The 19,347-nt window shown below is 41.5% G+C and overlaps 1 protein-coding gene across 4 annotated transcripts in view; it reads right to left on the reverse strand.

Moving 5' to 3' along the window:
- The window catches only part of LOC125883407 (adhesion G protein-coupled receptor L3-like), a 277,555-nt gene that overhangs the window by 167,326 nt on the left and 90,882 nt on the right, over positions 1 to 19,347 (reverse strand). For all 4 annotated transcript variants that reach the window (XM_049567671.1, XM_049567670.1, XM_049567668.1 and 1 more), the window contains exon 4: positions 429 to 642. In XM_049567671.1, the coding sequence (XP_049423628.1) occupies positions 429 to 642 (214 nt within the window). The remainder of the gene's footprint in view (positions 1 to 428; positions 643 to 19,347) is intronic.

The following is a 19,347-nucleotide window of genomic DNA, read 5'->3' on the forward strand; positions in this document are numbered from 1 at the left end:
TTTTAGGACATTTTATGAAACTTTCGCAGAGACCCTGACAAAACCATTCTTGGATGTACCTTTGGACACAAGATGTGCTATCAACCTCTGGAGCACGCCATAGCCCTGTAGCCTATGGACGCTCATTCAAAATTTTAACTATAAAGGTTTTTTGTTTGTTTGCTTTTTTAGGCACTATTTTCCTTCTACCGAACATCCCGTGGAAAGAAGAACCATTTTATGCTAGTTCACCTAGCACCACTGAACAAGCCTATGTTTACGCAGTTTATGTAGATGCATGCTGGTGGGTGTAGTTTGGTCAAAAGAAAACAGTTCCTACATCAAACTGCTCACGACAAGGTCTGTGTGATTTCTGGAAAGAGACACTGAACTGTCCCTTTAAGGCCATTTGCCAGTTTTCATAAAAATCTATCAAAACGTGACTTTACCTTTGCGACATGATTTTGTATGCATCTGGAAGGTAACACCGCGTGTTCTCCATCTGTGCTGGGTCTGCATCGCAGATCTTGTCATCGGTGCGGCCGTAGTTGGCACTCTCAATCATGATGACGTCCGTGCCCGGGCAGCGCAGCTCGATGGGATAGCTCTCACACGACAGCTCCCTCCTCACCACCGCCATGGGGATGGGTGCTCGACTGAAGGCTGCAGAGGGGACAAGGCAAAAACAAACAAACAGCATGTAAGTATAAGTTTTCTTGATTCCTTTTCCACTTTGCTTAAATGATTCCTGCACTTAAGTGAGAAAACAATTTCATCCTAGAGTTGGGCTGGGTGAGACCTGAATAAAAAATCAGTATATTCCTGCAGGAAAACAGATGGGAGGACCTGCAATCAAAAGGTCTGACACTGAGACATATGAGAAGAGGTTGTCCACCCTGGTCTAGGGAGTGTGGGCGGACAGGACGCTGGTTGTTTGGAGTGGGAGGATGAGCAATACCACAGGGGCCCTTGGGAGGCCAGGAGTTGTGGAAAGAGAGAGTGCGAGATTGACACAGATCAAACATAAGGAAATAGACACGGTGTTTGCGTTTGGCTGTGAGAAAATAAACATTCATTACATGGGCATTCAAGTGAGAAATTAGAGACAGACAGAGACACAGAGACAAAGAAACCAGAGCAGAGCGTGCCTCATGTAAATTGTTGCAATTTCCCTCCAGATTTGAATCTATAAATCACAGAGGCTGCTTCATTCTTTGTCTTTTAAGGTGATACAGTGCACTTCATTTAAGCACACAGGGGCAGGAGGCAGAGGGTCAAAAGGTGCACGTTGCCTCAAACCGAAGCTGAGCTGTTCGGCCAAAAATCTGCTGTTTACCGCAGAGCCAAGATGGCCAAGATGGCCAGGAGGGCCAGCAGGGCCGCGCGGCAGCGGTTCGGAGGTTGCTGTTTTCCTTTTCCTTGACACAGGCGCACGCATGCACGCCCACGCACGTCTGTAGAGGCTCACACTCGCGCACGAGCGGGCATGTGCACAACAGACTGGAGGAGTTCTGTGTTTACAGCGAGAATAAAAAATGAGCGAGAAACATAAACATTGGCCTGAGTGACTGTAGGAGGACTGTGGCAGTTATAGATTTTTTTTTTTTTTTTTTCTATAAACATCCTTTGAGACCAAGCGTCTGAGCTGCGAGAGCCATCGCCAGATGACGTGCGTCGCGGACATTCATCAGGGAGCAGAGACGGACAGAGAGAGTGTTTCCACATGTGAAAATGGGGCTTGGCAATATCACCTGAAAATCAATATCATGATGAAATGTCACATTTACCTCGACAACAATAAATTTTGCCAGAATAGATTTTTTTTTTTTTTTTTTTAAGCACGAGCACCAGATTCTCTTGGTCTCATCAATTCATAGTGTTTGACAACATTATCTAAACTTAAGGTCCACTTACTAGCTTTTTTTTAGCTTTCAACTGCAACTTAATCCAATGATCATTTGTCATTAGACTGAAAAAAAAAAATTACTAAGTGGCCCTGCAGTTAAAATGATTGTGTCCACATATTGAGAATACATTCGAAAAGCACATTTATGGCATCAATCATCTCATTCTGCTTGTTTTAGAGTTTGAAAAGGCAATTGCCTAAGTGATAAACTGCCCAGTCTGTGTCTTGGCATAGCATGAAGCTCTTATTTCTCAGCTACCATTATAATATAAGACATGGTTATGATTCAGGTGTTGGTAAAAATCCCTCGTTTCCTCTGGAAGCTGTCATAATGACTATTTTCCAACAGAAGTTACATTTAACTTTCTTTCAGCATCGTGTTGACTCATGTGGCATTTAAATATTATCCCTGTTAGGCTGGGTAGCCACGGTTAATTATATATCTTTAAACGGCTAAGTGCAACAGTGTCGGCATGACTTACTCTATTTGGAATAAAAAGCACACAAAGAATGCCGGCACACACTGGGAGACACTGCTTGTTATACTTGTAGGAGCATTAAAAGGGGTACGCTAAAAATGACAGCGTGTCTGAAGCAATTTACCAAACATATGGTCGTGGCTTAAAGGGACAGCTCACCTCAAAATAAAAAAATACATATTTGTAGCCTGGAGTGCTTTTTACAAGTCTAGATTGTTTTGGTGTGAGTTGCTGAGTGTTGGAGATACCGTCCGTAGAGATGTCTGCCTTCTCTTGAATATGATCGAACTAGATGGCACTCAGCTTGTGGTGCTCAAAGAACCACAAAAAATACATTTGAAAAAACTCAACAGTAGTGTCTCTTTCCAAGAGAGACCTGGCTAAGGTAGCAGCCTTACACATTAAAAATGCAACAAATACAACATGTAATGCAAAAATCTACAATAAAACAACAACATCCTTTACAATGCCCTTAAAGTCATCACTGTATGTAAGTGTGTCTTGTTCGCAGTTTTGTTTAGGAATTGCTTTTTTTCAACCGAACCACACCCATCAACCACATCATCGTGCAGAAGAAAGTGTGCATCTACTGCTAGCTCACCTAGCACCACTGAGCTAGCTAAAGTTACAGCTCAGCTGAGGAGGACGCCATGAATGTTAACGTCTTGTGCCGTCATGAGCATGGGCCTATCGTCGATGAGTAGATGCACGCTTCCTTCTGTGCTGTGATACAGTTGGGGGGTGTAATTTGGTAGAAGGAAAATAGTCCCGACATTAAACTGTTGACAACAAGGTCTGTGGATTAATGTAAGTAACCAGGTCATGATTTCTCGAAAGAGACATTGCTGTTGAGTTTTACACAATTATCTTTTGGGGCTTTGAGCACCAAAACCCGATAGCCATCTAGTTCCATCATATTCTGAAGAAGTCAGCTGATATCTCCAACACCCTGCAACTCATACTAAAACAATCTAGTCTGATAAACAGCTTTTCAGGTAAGAGGAAAAGTGTGTATTTATGTCCCTTTAAAGCTGCTCTCTGTAAATATTTTTTCATTACCAATCAAATCTCCTCTGACTGACAGAAAATTTGAGCGCCTTTCAGCTCATTGTTTTGGTTTTACAGCCCACAAATTTACAGTTCCGTCGTGTCTGCCATTTTCCCATCTTCAAATGTCATTAGGTACCACTTCTAATCTTACCCTAAAAATAAACCACAAACATACGAGGAGAAAACACAAAGACACACGGTGAGGTGAAACAACAAAAGAAGCCCCTCATTATCGTGTCACTTCATTTTGTCTCCGAAACCATTCAAGACCCCAACACGGTAAAGCGCAATGCCATGGAAACATCACAAATTGGAATAATTGTATTCATTCTGGTGATGAAAGCCATCAATTATCTTCCTCTTAATGGGAAGATTTATTCCGCCCCCTGAAAAGTATTGGTCCGGATCACACCAAACTTCTTCGAAACTGACAACCACAGAGAGGAAAAAAGGGAGGAATATAGTTTGACTGAGGCAGGTGCATTTAGATGAATGACAAAAAAGTAATTGACTCTGAATGGAAAAGAAAATCTGGCTTTGTTTATTGATCTTGACTCTTTTGTATGTGGTTTCTTCCTTTATTGAACGCTGCCACCCAACGTGTAGAAAAAGCCCTTTTAAATAGTTTCTATTATACAACCTTGTATTATGAATCTTGATTAATTTGAGCTCTATGATTTTTCTCTATGAATAATTCGTCCACGCCTTGTAACCTTGTAAAGGCAATTCATGCCAGCGTCCCTAAAAGAAGCATTAAAAAAACATCAGAGAGGAGCAGGGAAGATGCCGTCAACATGGGCACCAGCAATCCCCTAATGTAAGCAAGTAAATGCATGCCAGTGGTGTCTCGGATTACCCGCCTAGTCAACAACTGTAGTGTAATTACATTTGTGCCCGGAGGCGGTGATTGATAGGGCTCATATTCCTCGGGTGCCAGAGCCAGCATCCTGCCCCACTCGCACGTATCGCTGTCTACCTGTACACAGCATTGACAGGGCTATCGAAAATCGAAATAGTCTTATTGAAAGTCCATCCTCTTATCTTGGGTCTATGTTCTATTCACTTTATCTCTCTCCTCCTCTTCTGCAGCTAATACTTTAGAGTAGTATTCATATGCAGAGCGTATGTCTTTTTTCTCCTCTGCAGATTCTCCCTAGATAATTTCTCTGACAAGCACACTGCAGAATGTGGAGGGGAAGTAGTTTGGGCAAAGCAAACTGTAAGGGTCAGGCTGGATATTTCCATTACTTTCATACCACGGAGCACTGTTTTTAATCATGATGCTTGCAAATGACATAACTCACAAATGAATATTTCCAAAAAAAAAAAAAAAAATGCAATTACTCACCAAAAAGGGCAACAGAAAGGTCAGAGAGAAAAATGGCCATTTGGAAAATGTCGCTCCCCCGCAGAGCTTTTAAAAATCACTCCGAGGGGGAAACGCTTTGGAGTTCTGATTGTGGGTTTGTTAATAGTGATAGTAAGCAAGAAGGGAGAAATTTTTGCTGTTAAAGAGCAGAGCTTATTCTTGGGTCACTGACACATTACCTTCTCCGAACCACCGGGCATCGAATTGAGTAACAATGACATTTAAAAGTCATCATTAGTAACAAAACAGGGGCCTTCGGGGGCTTGTATTTTCATTTCGTCTCCCAAGAAAACGTGTCAGGGAGAAGGAGTTAAGGTCAGCCACCACACATTATTACAATGAGCCCGTCTAAATGAGCATCCGCCGCTCGGATAAACAGATGTCAGATGCATGTGACAGCTCTCAATAACTGTAACATGCTTTTAGAACACTTTCAGCCGTCAGCTGAAGTGTGTAAGCTCACACACAGCGGATAATTTTCCAATAAACAATATTGTTCCCTACAATTAGGCAGCCGCCTGGCAAAATGCCGAATATGTTCCCAGTAAAGGAGGGAAAAAATTGTTTAGGCTATTAAAATGTGAGGATGTAATATTTTATTCCTGAAAAAGGAGTCTCAGTTTCTGCAGCAGATGAAACAAACTAAAAACTTTATGTGTGTGTGTGCGCGAGGGGGGTTGCATTCAAATGAACTCTGACTTCATTGAATTAATGCAAGATAGATGGAAGAGAGAGGAGGGGATGGCGAGGGAGCTGATTCAACAGATCAAATGTCTCTTTTTCTACCAAGAATCGCTGGATGGGTCCGACCCCCAGAGCTGGTGATTAATTAGCGCATGACTCTGGATACCGTTATTTGATTAGACCAATGGCAGCCTGTCACACCCACTTCCTAGTTTGCAACAAATGACATTTTCTGGGGAGGAAAAAAAAAGGAAGTCATTTGCAAGACTACTTTGAATTGCAACTCTGGAAAAAAAACTAAAGCATTTTCAATAATGCATGAGGGATTATTTATCTTGAAGTGAGAAACAGTTCAGGCAAATTGTTCTCCCAAGTAAATTACGTTTACATATGGCCTAAGGCAAGCAAAATCTCAAAGGCTTTTACACGGAATGCAAAATTATCCAGGAACTGAACTGTCAAAGAACTCTGCAGATAGAGCATTTAAGAGAACAGCATCAATATAACAATGCTTGAGCTTCATGAGAAGTATTCCAGGCCTCGGAATTGGTGCAATCGCTCTTGCTTGCATTGCAGAGGTGATCAGACAACTTCTGAAAAAAAAGTTTCACAGCTTTAAAAATGAGACTGAATAAGCCATTTTGTTGGAACGTGCAGCTGGCTGACAGACAGCACCTCTGTAATGCTGAATTCATGATCTGACCGCGGGTGCGATCGTGACTGACTCCTCAAATCGACTTGATGGCTTCTGACACTTTGACCAATGATGCTGCTAAGCACAATTAGCATTACTCATTATGACAGGACCCAGATATCCATTCAACATGCCGAATGAGCGAGCCATTTGTTTTGGTTCGGCTCACGTTCGCTGACACACATTTGAACACATTAATTGGCAACACACCACGCACTCGCAAATTCCAGCGGAGGGGAAAGACTGATGGTGCTTTTTTGCAGGGCGCCGACGTGCAAATGCGAGTTTCAAAGCGTCAGTCAAACTGCCCATGATGCCTGGAGGGAAATTAGCTCCTCAGTGTTAACAAATTAGCTCAGAGGGAGGACCAGATACAGTGCAGTCATAATAAACCACTGCACCACACTGGATCAACCTCACATGTTGGATATTTGATCGGTTATTTCATGAGAAGCTGCATGCAACCATCACCGTGATGGAATCAAACAGATAGAAGTCATTACAGCGTAGCAGTGTATTGCTTTTTTTTCTCTCCTACTGTAACAATGTATTGACATGGTGAAAGTTAATAACTGTGAAAGTTAATAAATTGGTCGCTAGATGGAGGGAAATCTGCCGAGCACAGCAACTTCCCTTCCCCCTTGTGATATACTTCCACCAGACAGTAACGTCATGTTTGCGTACACACAAGGAACAAATACAAGTACCTTGCCATCACTCCATAAAGGCTTGATTCACATACTCAGAACACAGGGGTGAAGTGTCTTTCCATCCAGTAAGCACTTTCATTTAATTAATCACTACTTCAATTCATTAAGTGCAAAGCCGTGGCAAGAAAAAAAAAAAAAAAGGAAATAGGAGGCAAGTCTCCCATCAAGGTCTTATGTTCAAAACCACTTTGGTGTGCAAATTACAACATTAGTTTCTTAGGTCAAATCCACTTCAGCTTAGAGGAAATCAGTGTTGTTAAGTAGTTTATATTTGTCTCTCTTTTCTCTCTCTTTTGTTTTTTTTGTTATTTTCCTTTTTAGATTTAGAGACTGTTCTGTACGTGGCACAAAATGGGGGAGGCACTTTTTCATTTTTCAAGCACTGGGGAAGGAGTTATGTTTTATTATTTGGCTTAGGGGAGTGATATTCAACTTTAAATGGTTGTATTTTGTATTTATTTTAAATACCCTCATAACCTCAGAACCAGCAGTTTGGTTTTATAGGCATGTTTTTTTTTTGTTTCTTTTTTTTTGTATTGCCAAAATCACACTCTTCATCATACTAGAAATTATCATTGGATTTTAAAACTTCCAATGGTCCTTGAACACAGCGTGTACAATACTTCCAGAAATGTTGTCAACCCTAAGCTTAAAATAGCGATATTTCTTCAAATCACTTGATCCTATGGGTCTAATTTAAATGTCAAGCAAAGAAAAGAAACCCTTTGTTTGTTTTCAACTTTTAACTTCAAACATCAAAGTGTATGTATTTTTTAAATCTGATAACAACCTCTGTGCCAAAGTGCTGATATTCTGGCTGCTGCTGTAGCTGTTGCGTATGTTACTGTATAAAGATTGTCGGTTTTGTGTGTGGCTGTCATGCACCCACATTCTACTAAAGTGCACACACAGTTTTGTGATGTGATGCGATTTTAAAGGAGGACTTGTATTTTGCTTAAAAAAGAATCCCAGGATCATAGATTTTCCCCCAGTCACTCAGGGAGGTTCAAGGAAAAATATCTGCAGCTCCTTGGAGGAGCAAACCTAGAATTGTGGGGTCACAGTGACCTCGACCTTTGACCCTCAACCACCAAATTCTAATCAGTTCCATCTTGAGTCCACATGGACATTTGTGCCAAATTTAAGGAACCTTCCCTCAAGACCTTCTTAAGATATCGTATTAATGAGAATGAGACAGACACATGGTCACAGTGGCCTTGACCTTTGACCACCCAATTCTAATCAGTTCATCCTTGAGCCCAAGTAGATGTGGTGGTCAAAAATGGTCGCATTTTGCAACCATTTTTGGAGTCTGTGCAAGTATTTATTACAACTACTTGCTCGTGTGGGACTCGGGCGTTTTTTTTGTTGGGTTTTTTTCAGGTTGTAAAGCGAGGGAGCGACTCCACCATTGTAGGCAAATGTGTGTGAGAGGAGGAAAGTCCGAGAGTCAGTGATTAGTGAACCAATTAGTTAAAGGATCACCTCATCTACACTCATCAGTAGGCTCGTCAAAGATGAACTGCACCTTGCCTGGAAAGTGTATGAGAGCAGGCGGCTGCAACAGGAGGCGGTGACAACAAGCTGCCGTCAAGTCGAAGGCTGAATTCAAATATCCCCCCTCTGGACCTGAAGACTGAGCCTTCGCAGACTTCAGTTGTACGTAGTGTAACGTATTTACTGTCATCACCTAAAGTCTGCGAGGGCAGAGTCTGTAGGCGGCTGATAGACAGACCTTAACTGTTACTCGTTGCCGTGGAAACGTTCAACTACCGCTGCTGTCATATTTATATATATGTCATATAAGTTAATGAACAGTGCCTATTCATTCAGCCGAACAGTTTCCCGACTGTTTCCAGCAGACTTTAGTCCATACAGGAAGTCACAGAAGCACGATATGATGATGATTTATTAAATTATTATCAGACTCATTTCAGTTTGTTCTCAGTCTCCAATTGTTTTAATTATGATAGATTGAGTTATTAAAGTGCTTTACATGCTTTCTTTAACTTATTTTCATGGTTCAACCTCCATTTTACATGAAATCTCATGTAAATCTGCATCATATCAGTTTGCTGCTGGAGAGCAGCAGAGCAGACCTGTCTCCTCAACTACAGAGACTACTAATGGCCAAAAATGTGAATAACTGCATTGCAGGATGTTTTAAGGTGTGCCTCTAAACTTTCTGCTTTTGCTCCTAAAATTTTTCAGTCAGGGGCTACACTGCTCCTACTAAAAAAAGTTAGTCTGGAGCCCTGATGAGACAGATGCAAGGTCATGGTGACCTCAGCCTTTGATCACCCAAAATCTAATCAGTTCATCGTTAAGTCCAAGTGCCAAATTTGGGGAAAAAAAAAAAAAAAGTCCCTCAAGGTGTTCTTGAGATATCCAGTTCATGAGAATGGGACAGACAAGGTCACAGTGACCTTGACCTTTGTGCTATGACCACCAAAATCTAATCAGTTCATCATTACATCCAAGGGGACATTTGTGCCAAATTTGAAGAAATTAATGTAAGGCGGTCTTGAGATATCACGTTCACGAGAAGGGGCCGGATGGACCAATGGATAGACAACCTATAAACATAATGCCTCCAGCCATGGCTATCACCGGCACGGAGACATCTTAAAAAAAAAAAAAAAAAAAAAGTCACTCCTCAGCCACCTCCACCTTTGATAAATATAGTCTATGCTGAATTATTTAGAAATAAATTAGATTGAAGCTGACTTTTTGTTTAAAAAATACTTCCTTCAGTTAGCTTCTTTAAGTGCTAATTCTGAACAAATTTTGGTCGTTTCCAATTTTCCACCCCTAAATGTAAACAGAGCAGGGAAGTGTGTCCTGCTTCCCATCAGTGAAGTGCCGTTTTGTCAGATGGTCAAAGCCGGAGGTGAGTCTGTGGAGCTGGCAGCTGCCGTGGCAGCAGCTCCTGACAGCGAGCTGGGCTTTGTTCAGCTCCCGTCATGTCTGACATCGTTTTGCTATTTCCTCTCCTTTCATTGCCTTTGCCCTCCTCCCGCTTCTTCTCCCCTCCTTCCTGTAACCCACCCACATGTGGCGGCATCACTCAAGGGAACATCTCAGCCAAGACTAATGCACCTTGGCCCCCACCTACTGTACGGTGCCTCCTAGGCTAAAATGAACACAATCCCTGTCACACATACACGCAGGAGACTCACACACACACACAACTCCCAGAGCAGGCATGACTCAACATGGCCCTATAGTAACACATGCCCTGATAGTAATTGAGGTCAAAGAAAAGAAACAACAGACTGATTTTTGTCTTGTGTGAGGGGAAAGAGGTCTTTTCCTCACTCTTCCTTTACCAAACATCATCAGACGGAATTGCCTAATAGCACACTGGAGGCAAGAGCTTGGCCAAGTTTAGCATTGTGAACTGCGGCGCAACCTCGCTAATCTGAACCTCTCAGGAAACGGAGGATGTGCAGCGTTCAGACAGGGAACATGCTGGAGTACAGGGGCCAGGCAATCAATATGAAAAAACATGCACACTTTCTAAAGCATCCTGAGGAAGCTATTTTGGTGTTAGCAAATTGGTGATACTTCTTTCAGATTCCACAGTCGGATATTTCCATGTGGGACTTGGGTGAATTTTTCTTAAGGTCCTGTTCTTTAACACCCCCAACTGAAGATTCACCTTTAGAAATCCAACATGTGAGATGGTTGATGTTCTTTGTGTCTATATAAAACAATGTTTCAGTGAGTTTTGCATTTGTATTATTGGGTTGTTTTTTCACACTGCCCATCTCAGCATGAAGATACATTAAAAATATGGTAACTCAAAATCATATTTGACAAAGGTGACCACTTGGCCCCCACCAATTTCACTAGGTATGTGAATTCCTGAATCCTTGGGATTTCCAAACCTACAGGATCCTAGGTAACAGTCCTGTATTTAACCTGTCCACTACCCCGACCAACTTCCCTACTCTGACTGTTCACTCTTTATACTAATGTTACGCCAGACATATCAATGTTTCTAAGGTGATGTAATATATAAGCTGAGTGTCATCAGGAGGTGGAAGGGATGGTGGAAGGCGTTTCACCTGGGCAAGACTCCTGCTTAACTGCAGACCGCTGTTGAAGACCAACAAACAACAAACCAGGTTGTGAAAACAGGCTTCAACCTTGGGGTGTTGTAACGAACTGTCCATGTTTTTCCATCAGCTTTTTTAGGCTCCAAAAGAGGGTGTTTTATAGTGATCTGTTGGCAGGGATAGCGCCACAAAAAGGGTTGTTGTTTGCAAAGACGTCATTGCGTTTTCTTCTGGTATAATAGCACGAAATGGGCTTGTTTGTCCACCATGACATCCCTACTTTTCGTGCCAGGATTTTGTTCCTAAAACGGTGGATTTTAAGCCGAATCATGATCTTTTCCTCACCACAACAAAATGGCTTTTGTGCCAAAACCTTACTACTTGTTATCCACAGTATTGTTGAAACACAAAATTTCCACATATCCACTATATAATACCATACAAATGTAAAGTTTCTGTTGGTATCACTGATAACATTTTTTTTTTTTTTTTTAAATTAACTCTGTTAAGCATTTTGTGACAAACATGTTTTTGTAAAACTGCTGAAAGTATTATTTGACAAGTTGGCCCGTACCCATGGTCGACAAAAACATATCCAAAGTCTTGTTCCTCAAGTTGAAGGCAGCGTGTATTTATAACCACTGGGAAATCTAAGAGAGCTCTACTTTTGCTTCATTTTTAATGTCAGAATTTGTTTTCGTGACCACTTTTTAAAAATGTGATCTACTTCAGTACGTCCTCGTCGAGCAGGTCAACAAACATGTCCACTGTCTGGTGTAAAGTATACCTCTTTATCTCTTTCTTCACTTTAGGAAGCACCACTTATATGAACACTTGACTGCACTTCATTTATTGCCATAGCAACCCACAGTATTGTACAAGCTCTGTGAGCTCCTTTCACATGAGATACAGCACAAACTGCGATGAGAGAACACCTTGAAAATGTGTTCTCCGTAATGAATAGGAAACCAGGCAATATTGCTGTCTAAATGGATCCTAGGGGCTCTACTCATTATTGTTGTATTAATAGTGCAACAGTGAGCGTAAATAGAGCTGAACTCCAGCGCTAACATACTAGTCACCAGGTTACCTCCATTACAACCAAACTGCTAATAACTTCCGATATCATGGCAATCTGAGATGACCCCAACCAGTCAACAACACCACACTCCACCCCACTTCAACTGTACATAGCCAGTCGTGTACTGGAAGCTGATAAAAACACGCATTTTTCAACTTGAAACAAGCACAGAGTGGGGGAAAGATAGCAACATCATTTACATAAAACAGCATATTGGTTGTTGATGAAATCTTGAGATGAAATTTGCTTTTCTGTTTTTTTGGGAAGGCTGTATGAAGCATTGTTTGGAATTTGGGGTTGTGGGAAGTAAGGATGAGCATTTTTCAATTTCTCAGGAAACAGGAAATTGAAGCTCTCTTTCGCAGAGTCCTTGTTTGCATTCTATTTATCAAAAGTATCTCAGCACGAGGACTGAACTCTAAGAATGACATTGTAGTGATTTGTTTTCTGCGGCAGAGCACGTCTGGAGATGAACCTCCTTCCCACACTTCTGCTAGTGGAATTTTTACTGCAGTGTAATATCCGAGGGGCAAAAAGCATGAATTAATACCAATTACAGCTCAGTGCTGTACTGTTTACTTACATAATGAAGAACAAGAAATTATTTAAATGACAAAATTAAAATGTGATTTCATGCATATGCATCTGTTATGTTTTTGAGGTTAACAAAGGCATTACTTCATATTCTCAAAGCATTCGGTGCCAGTGGAGGCACAGTCACAACATCTAGCACTGGCTAAAAACATCGTTTTCACACTTATACACCGACTACACATATAGACTCTTACTTGAGTGTTACTGAGGATATTTTCACACACCTAATGGATGATAAAACTACTTTAAGATGTACACACACACACATAAAATCCCTGAAAGGTATAATTCAAAGGTATTTGAATGAGTATAGATAGCAGTGGAATGAAGTCTGGAAGCAGTTGGGGGTTGGGTGCAGGAGTTTGCCCTATATACTGTACGAACCAAAAGGGTGGCGCATCCTGATGTGCCAGGTGGCATCAGTAGATTAAGGGCTGTCTGTATATGTACTTAACTGCATGCTGCTTCTTTTGTTGCCTCCCCTGTGGTTTGTTCATTCTCACATGTGTGTTTGTATGTGCATCTGCCCACTTTAATACATTATGCATTGGGTGTGGGGGATGTCTCCCTCGGGTATATTGCTATCTGGCGTATACACCTACGCACAACACCGTTCAAGGATGACAATTTTCAAATCGGGCCCCCTGCTTGCTCTGTTTCATTTTCTTCCTACCTGAGATATAACATCACTGGCAAGGTGTACCTCTTATTTAATCTTACGTCAATCCTCTCCCAACACCACAGCCTGTCCAATGGGACAGCACAAGACACCCCATGGGCAATTTCAGTGGTCACATACTATACATCCAGTAGTGCCCCAGAAATTTCTCATGGGTGGGGCCAGGTGGGGCCACTGAAAATCATGGGGCGGCACTTATTCTATCGTAGTATACGTGCTATGTCAATATGAGAGTTAAGGAATCACTTTGGTTTCTTATTTCATACCGTCACAGTTGACATTTTGGGTTCCACAACAATCCTGTTTTAATGTGTTGTTTATCTATACATGTTAGGCAATGCATTGTTCTTCAAATAGGCTGGTTGTCCTTTTCCTGAAAAAGACAAATATAAAGCTTTAATTTGAAGGAGCATGTTGAATGTAAGGAACAACACATTTACTGGGAACAAGCCCTCTTAAGTTTAGGAGAGACATGTGGGTACCCACAGAACCCGTTTTCATTCAGACATCTTGAGGTGAGACCTCAAGAGGTTTTTGTGGGTTCATGAACACAGCACAGGTGGAACTCTTCATGACTTCATTCTTTCCTCAGCAGTAGTTAGTGAAGTTTGAGTTGCAGGATGGATAATTGATCAGTTGATTTGATCAGAGTGGATCAGATCAGATCGATGGATAAGAGGAGCAGCTGCTGCAGAGACATACTTCTTGACCCAGCGCAATGAACAGGTAAGTTCTGCTGCTCCATTTGTGTCTGCGCTGCAAGAGTGTGGTGCAATGAACAACTGAACAGTAGACATATTCCAACAGCGCTCCAAAAATAGAAACTCAAAACGTGGCAGCAGATGTTTTAATTGTAGTGGGTCACCAAAAATAAATGAATGTGTAGGAAACCCTTGCTACCTTTGTGCTAGCTTAAAAGGTCTGCGCACGACAGCTTACTAATGACAGTAATATGTGCTGCCAATTATTTTCCACTGGGGGGGCGCAGCTATTGTATCAGGGTGGGCTGCAGTCATGGTCCGTGGGTGTAGTTTCATAAGGTACCATTTGCACTAGCTTACAAAATTAGTGCGGCACAGCCTCTTAAAGACAGCAATGACAGTCCACAATTATTTTCACCGGGACAGGAAATGGCAATTTTACCAGGGGGGCCATGGGCCACCCTGCCTCTGCACCCCTACCCCTGGGGGCGCCACTGTATATCTCTAGGGGGTCCCTTTCAGTAGAGTCACAGTGGCAAAGGAGCTATTTGTGCACACTTGTAGAACAACTAAATTGTTAGCATTGGCATCCTGCCACTCAAGCAGCTGAAGCAAAAGAAACAGGAAAAAGTGAAAGGAGTGTGTGGGTGACACTGTTGTAAAGGTGGATTTGTGAAGGGAGAGTAACAGGGGAAAAGTGAGATAAAAAGGTTATAAGGAGAAGAAAGCAGGTGAAAAAATGGTGTTGGAGACAAAAGCCTAGTTTTGGATATAGAGGTAAATGTGGGAAAAAAAGAGATTCCTCAACCACCCACAGAGGGAGAAGTAATCTCATTCCGCATGTATGCAATCAAGGCAGTGCTGCTGAAATTAGCCTGGGTGGCTACGCTACATCTGAGACACACAGCTATGATGATCTCCTTTGATCGTCTTTTCTTCTGTATTCAAAATGACAGGTATCAGACATGGGGTTAGCGTGCGGAGATAATGAGCACTGAATATGTATGAAGCAACATGTACGTGGCGCTCACGCATCAAATCATCTGGCCGCAACTCTTAACATGTGGCATATTGGAATCCGACAACAAGCATAAGAGGCATGAAATAGAAGGGAATGCCAGATTTTAGGCAAAACATGCCACACATGGTTTCACACAAGCAGGTGCAGAGCTGTAAAGTGTGATACAATATCACATTGAGGCAGGCTTGCACCTAAAAAAAAACAACTCATTTATCTGGCAAACCTGTAACTGAGAAGCTTCGCTGGTTGCATATATTAGTGTAAGACGGCTGCAAAGCATTGCCAGCTCTTCTTAAACATGTGTCGAAAAGTTCTGATTCAAATGGTCATCTATTGAGTTGTTCGAAATGCTGCTTTAGGGTACAGCAACAGGGTTCTTACTTAGCTTGGTTTTCCCTCCCTTTATTCACTGGATGATGGAATAGTAAAAACATGCAATCATTAGGCATGGCTTAAAATATCATTTTTAAGAGTGGCACTGCATTTCCCAGCATGCTTTATGCCAGTGATTGCCAAGAGCAAGGTGAGGGAGCCCTTCAAGTGCAGCTGGATGATACAGAGAAAATCAAATTTCTGCAGTGACACTGTAGGGTTGACAAGTGGAGCTTAAGCAAAATATTTACATAGGAGATTTTTGATAAATAACCATTAGTAATGCTGATATAATGATCAAGAACTGCAGATCAGTCTGGTGATTTCAGAAAATTACATCAATTTACTGTAATGTAACCTTTAAAACTACAAAAAGACAACACTGACAATATTACAATATCCAAAATATAAGATGATATCTAGTGTTATATCACAATATCGATACATTGTAGATATTTTGCCCAGCCCTACCTCCATAGGGTCGCAAGATAAATTTGGGAGTCTGTGAGATTTTCAGGTCCACTGTGGAAAATGTATCACTTTTTATTTTTTGGAAGGTAAAATCTTGAGTTGTTTTACCTCCTCAGGCCACCCAGAATATTCAAATTAAACAATCTCAGAAGGTAAAGTTACTCCTTGGTGGACAGCTCATAAGTCCTTGACATGTGCAGTGTTTTACAAGGGGTCGCATTGCTTCATTTTAAAGGGTCACGTGGTTTAAAAGGTTGGAAAACCACTGCTTCAGGTTATATAAACAGGAAGTGTATTGTTGTCAGAAAATTAGCTGTGGGTATTTTGTCTAATCAGTGTCACAAAAAGTCATTCTACATTTTGTAATGGTAGTTCTTGTATGTACTGTAACCAGGGCTGCCCGGGACTAAGAATTTTCCTAGTCGACCAATTAGGGATGCACCGATCCGATATCTGGATCGAATATCAGCCCCAATATCATCAAATTAGATGGATCGGGTATCTGAAAATGCAAGCTATACCTGAGGCGATACTTTCCCTTTAAATCTATTTTGACGCGAGCTATGTCATATGTTATGGAGCGAAGGACAGAATCTACTGTGTGGAGGTATTTCACACTATTTCAACTGCTGTTGCACAATTGTTTATTTTTGTTAAAAATAAATAGTTCATCATTGCATTAATCTGTTTCATCTTGTTTCATTTTATCTTAGGAAAGAACTGTGTAGTCGTCAATGCATGATGCCTTTAGTCTTTTCTGTTCTACATGTAAAGGTATATAGCTTTTTAGGTCAAGGATGGTTCTGGATCGGTATCTGGTATCGGCTGATACTCCAAGCCACAGCATCGGGATCGGTATCAAAACTGAAAAACCTGGATCACTGCGTCTCTACGAACCAAGAGCCGTCATTTAGGGCCATTAGTCGACTAGTTGCCCGCATGTTTATATTATTTCAATTATTAAATTCTATATTTTGGGCGGGGCAACACAATGTTTTGAGTTGAAGGTGTGAGAAAGAATAGTATCAGTAACATTGTTAACACTGTGCTACATTACAGAGAAATACAAAACCGTACTAATGAACCTTCATTAATATAGGCCTATATTATATCTACAAGTGCACGTCACACACTGAGCGAGCCGCCTGTTAATGACGCTGTCGGCGAAGCAGTAATGATTGTGCTAAGTGGCTAATGGGCATGTAGCTACTGACATGTTTCAGATGAACCAATGAAGATGTGTTTACATATCACCTTGGGTTCGTCCTTCACCTTCTCAAAATGATCCCACACTTCGGATTTCCTGTCCGACATGTTATTAACTAGCCTGTACCGCAGGTACCAGCCCTGAAAATTAACGTGACTGATGAGCGTGGCCTCTTCCTGTGTCTGTCCTTTCAAATTAAATTCCGACATGGTCAAGTCATATAAGTTTTGACTTATTTTGATAAGGCACAGCTCCTAATAGAGTTTCACGTTTTTTTAAGCAACCAATGAAATCTAATTACCTTTCTGGTTGACGAACATTTGGTCGACTTTTAGGTGGCAGCCCTAACTAACCATGGAAACACAAGCATAATTATCAACTTAAAGTTAATGAGGAGCACCTTATATCTTTAACCTGATTTTACAAATTGTGTCACGCATGAATGTACTTGAACTCCATTTTAGGGTTGGGCAACTGGTTCAGAACATCCCTGGGGTTACTTTTGGGTGATTTTTTTGGGTGACATTTGTCATTTTATTTTACTAATTTAATGGTCTGCCTCAGAAGAACAAGTGAGAGCTGCTGCTCAGCAGGCAGCAGGCAGCAGGCAGAAAGAGACACTGGGGAGGGAGACAGCAGGGAGAAACAGCATGTAAAGCCAGCACGTATTCACATTGTACACAATGAATTCAGGGTTTATATCGACCAAAGTAGAGTTAGTGATTGTTGGAACACTGGAGAGACTAACTAAGATGGTTCTGGTCAGTTATATTTGTTTCTGTTGAGTTTCAATAAAACATTTTACAATGTGCTAACAAGGCAATTAAGCTAGTTTCAGTTCGATGAAAGAGAGGAACTTGATTCCTATACTGACAATCACCGGTTGTTGGGCTGATGTTGGCTGGTTGGAAAATTTTAACCCCCAACCCCACTCCATTTTACTCATTTATGAAATGGAAAATGTGTCAAATGGGTGCTAGGGGTTAAACCCAGACCCCCCAGTTAAACTGAGGCCCCCATGATCTTCGCTGTGACCCCAACACAAAATACCCATCATTGTATTATGCACAGGGTCAACATGCAGCTGAGGAACATCTGCAGTGGACCTATAAAAATGGCATGCCGTTTTGTTCGATGCCGTTGCTTGCTGTGGAATGACATCGCTCACTCTGCCTCTCCAGTTTCAACCCTTTCCTCAGTCCATCTCGTGGCAGAGAAAGGAGAGCATTATCACAGTGAAAAAGGATCTCCTTCTAACCCTAACCTCCTCCTCCCCTCCTCCTGCCTCCAAATGAGGGGCAGTCATCACGGAGGCAGTGTGTGTGTGCTTGCATGTGTAACATGTGTGTGGAGAGTGGGAGGCAAGAGGGAGTGCACCACTGGGGAATGTGCACCTGCAATTTTTCTCATTTGACACAGTTGGTCTTTTGTAGGGTCTCAGGCACAGGGGGATGTCTGTGGAAGTTATGGCTCCTGCTCCTCACCCCCACCGCTCCCAAAGAAAAGACATCTTCACTACAGTATTTTTCCATCGTAGTTTGGACGATGTAAAAATTGAGGAGGGGCGGGGGTGCATATTCAACAGATGACCCAACAGTTTGACTAAACAGAAGCAATACACACGCATACAGTATCTTACCACTTGAGAGTTATCAGATGTAAACAAAGCTTGTAACAAGCTACAGATCCATATGGGAGAGGGAAAAAAAGACAGCAGTAAAAAAAAAAGGTAAAAAAAAACAAACAAACAAACAAAAAAACATACGGTTATGAGGAGCATTAATCAAGGTCACAGTGATCACTTACATTTGTTCATATTTGTACTTTTCTTGGCTTTTGTATTAATCAGTTTGAGTAATTTTCTAGGAAAGTCTGTGATTCCATCTTCGTAAGTGTGAATATTTTTTGGTTTCTTAACTCCTCTACGACAGTAAACTGACAATTCGGGGGAGTTTGGACAAAAGAAGACATTTCAAGATGTCATCTCAGGCTCTTGGAAGCACGAATCGACATTTTTTTGTACCATTTTCTGACATTTCACAGACAAAACAATTAATTGAGAAAAAAATAACAGAATAATGAACAATGAAAATAATCATTAGTTGCAGCCCTACTTTCAACAACTCATGAAAAGTTAGAGGATCACACAGGTTTTGGACAAACAGACTTCTCGGTTGAACTTAAACCTTCCATACAAAGTTTTTCTGACTGCTCATGTTTTCTTGCCGGTCTGACTGGTCTCCGTGATCTCAGCAATTACTTTGGTGAGTTCAACATCATCATAAACGA

Source organism: Epinephelus fuscoguttatus, linkage group LG23 (assembly GCF_011397635.1).
Source record: "Epinephelus fuscoguttatus linkage group LG23, E.fuscoguttatus.final_Chr_v1".
Classification (NCBI taxonomy): Eukaryota; Metazoa; Chordata; class Actinopteri; order Perciformes; family Serranidae; genus Epinephelus; species Epinephelus fuscoguttatus.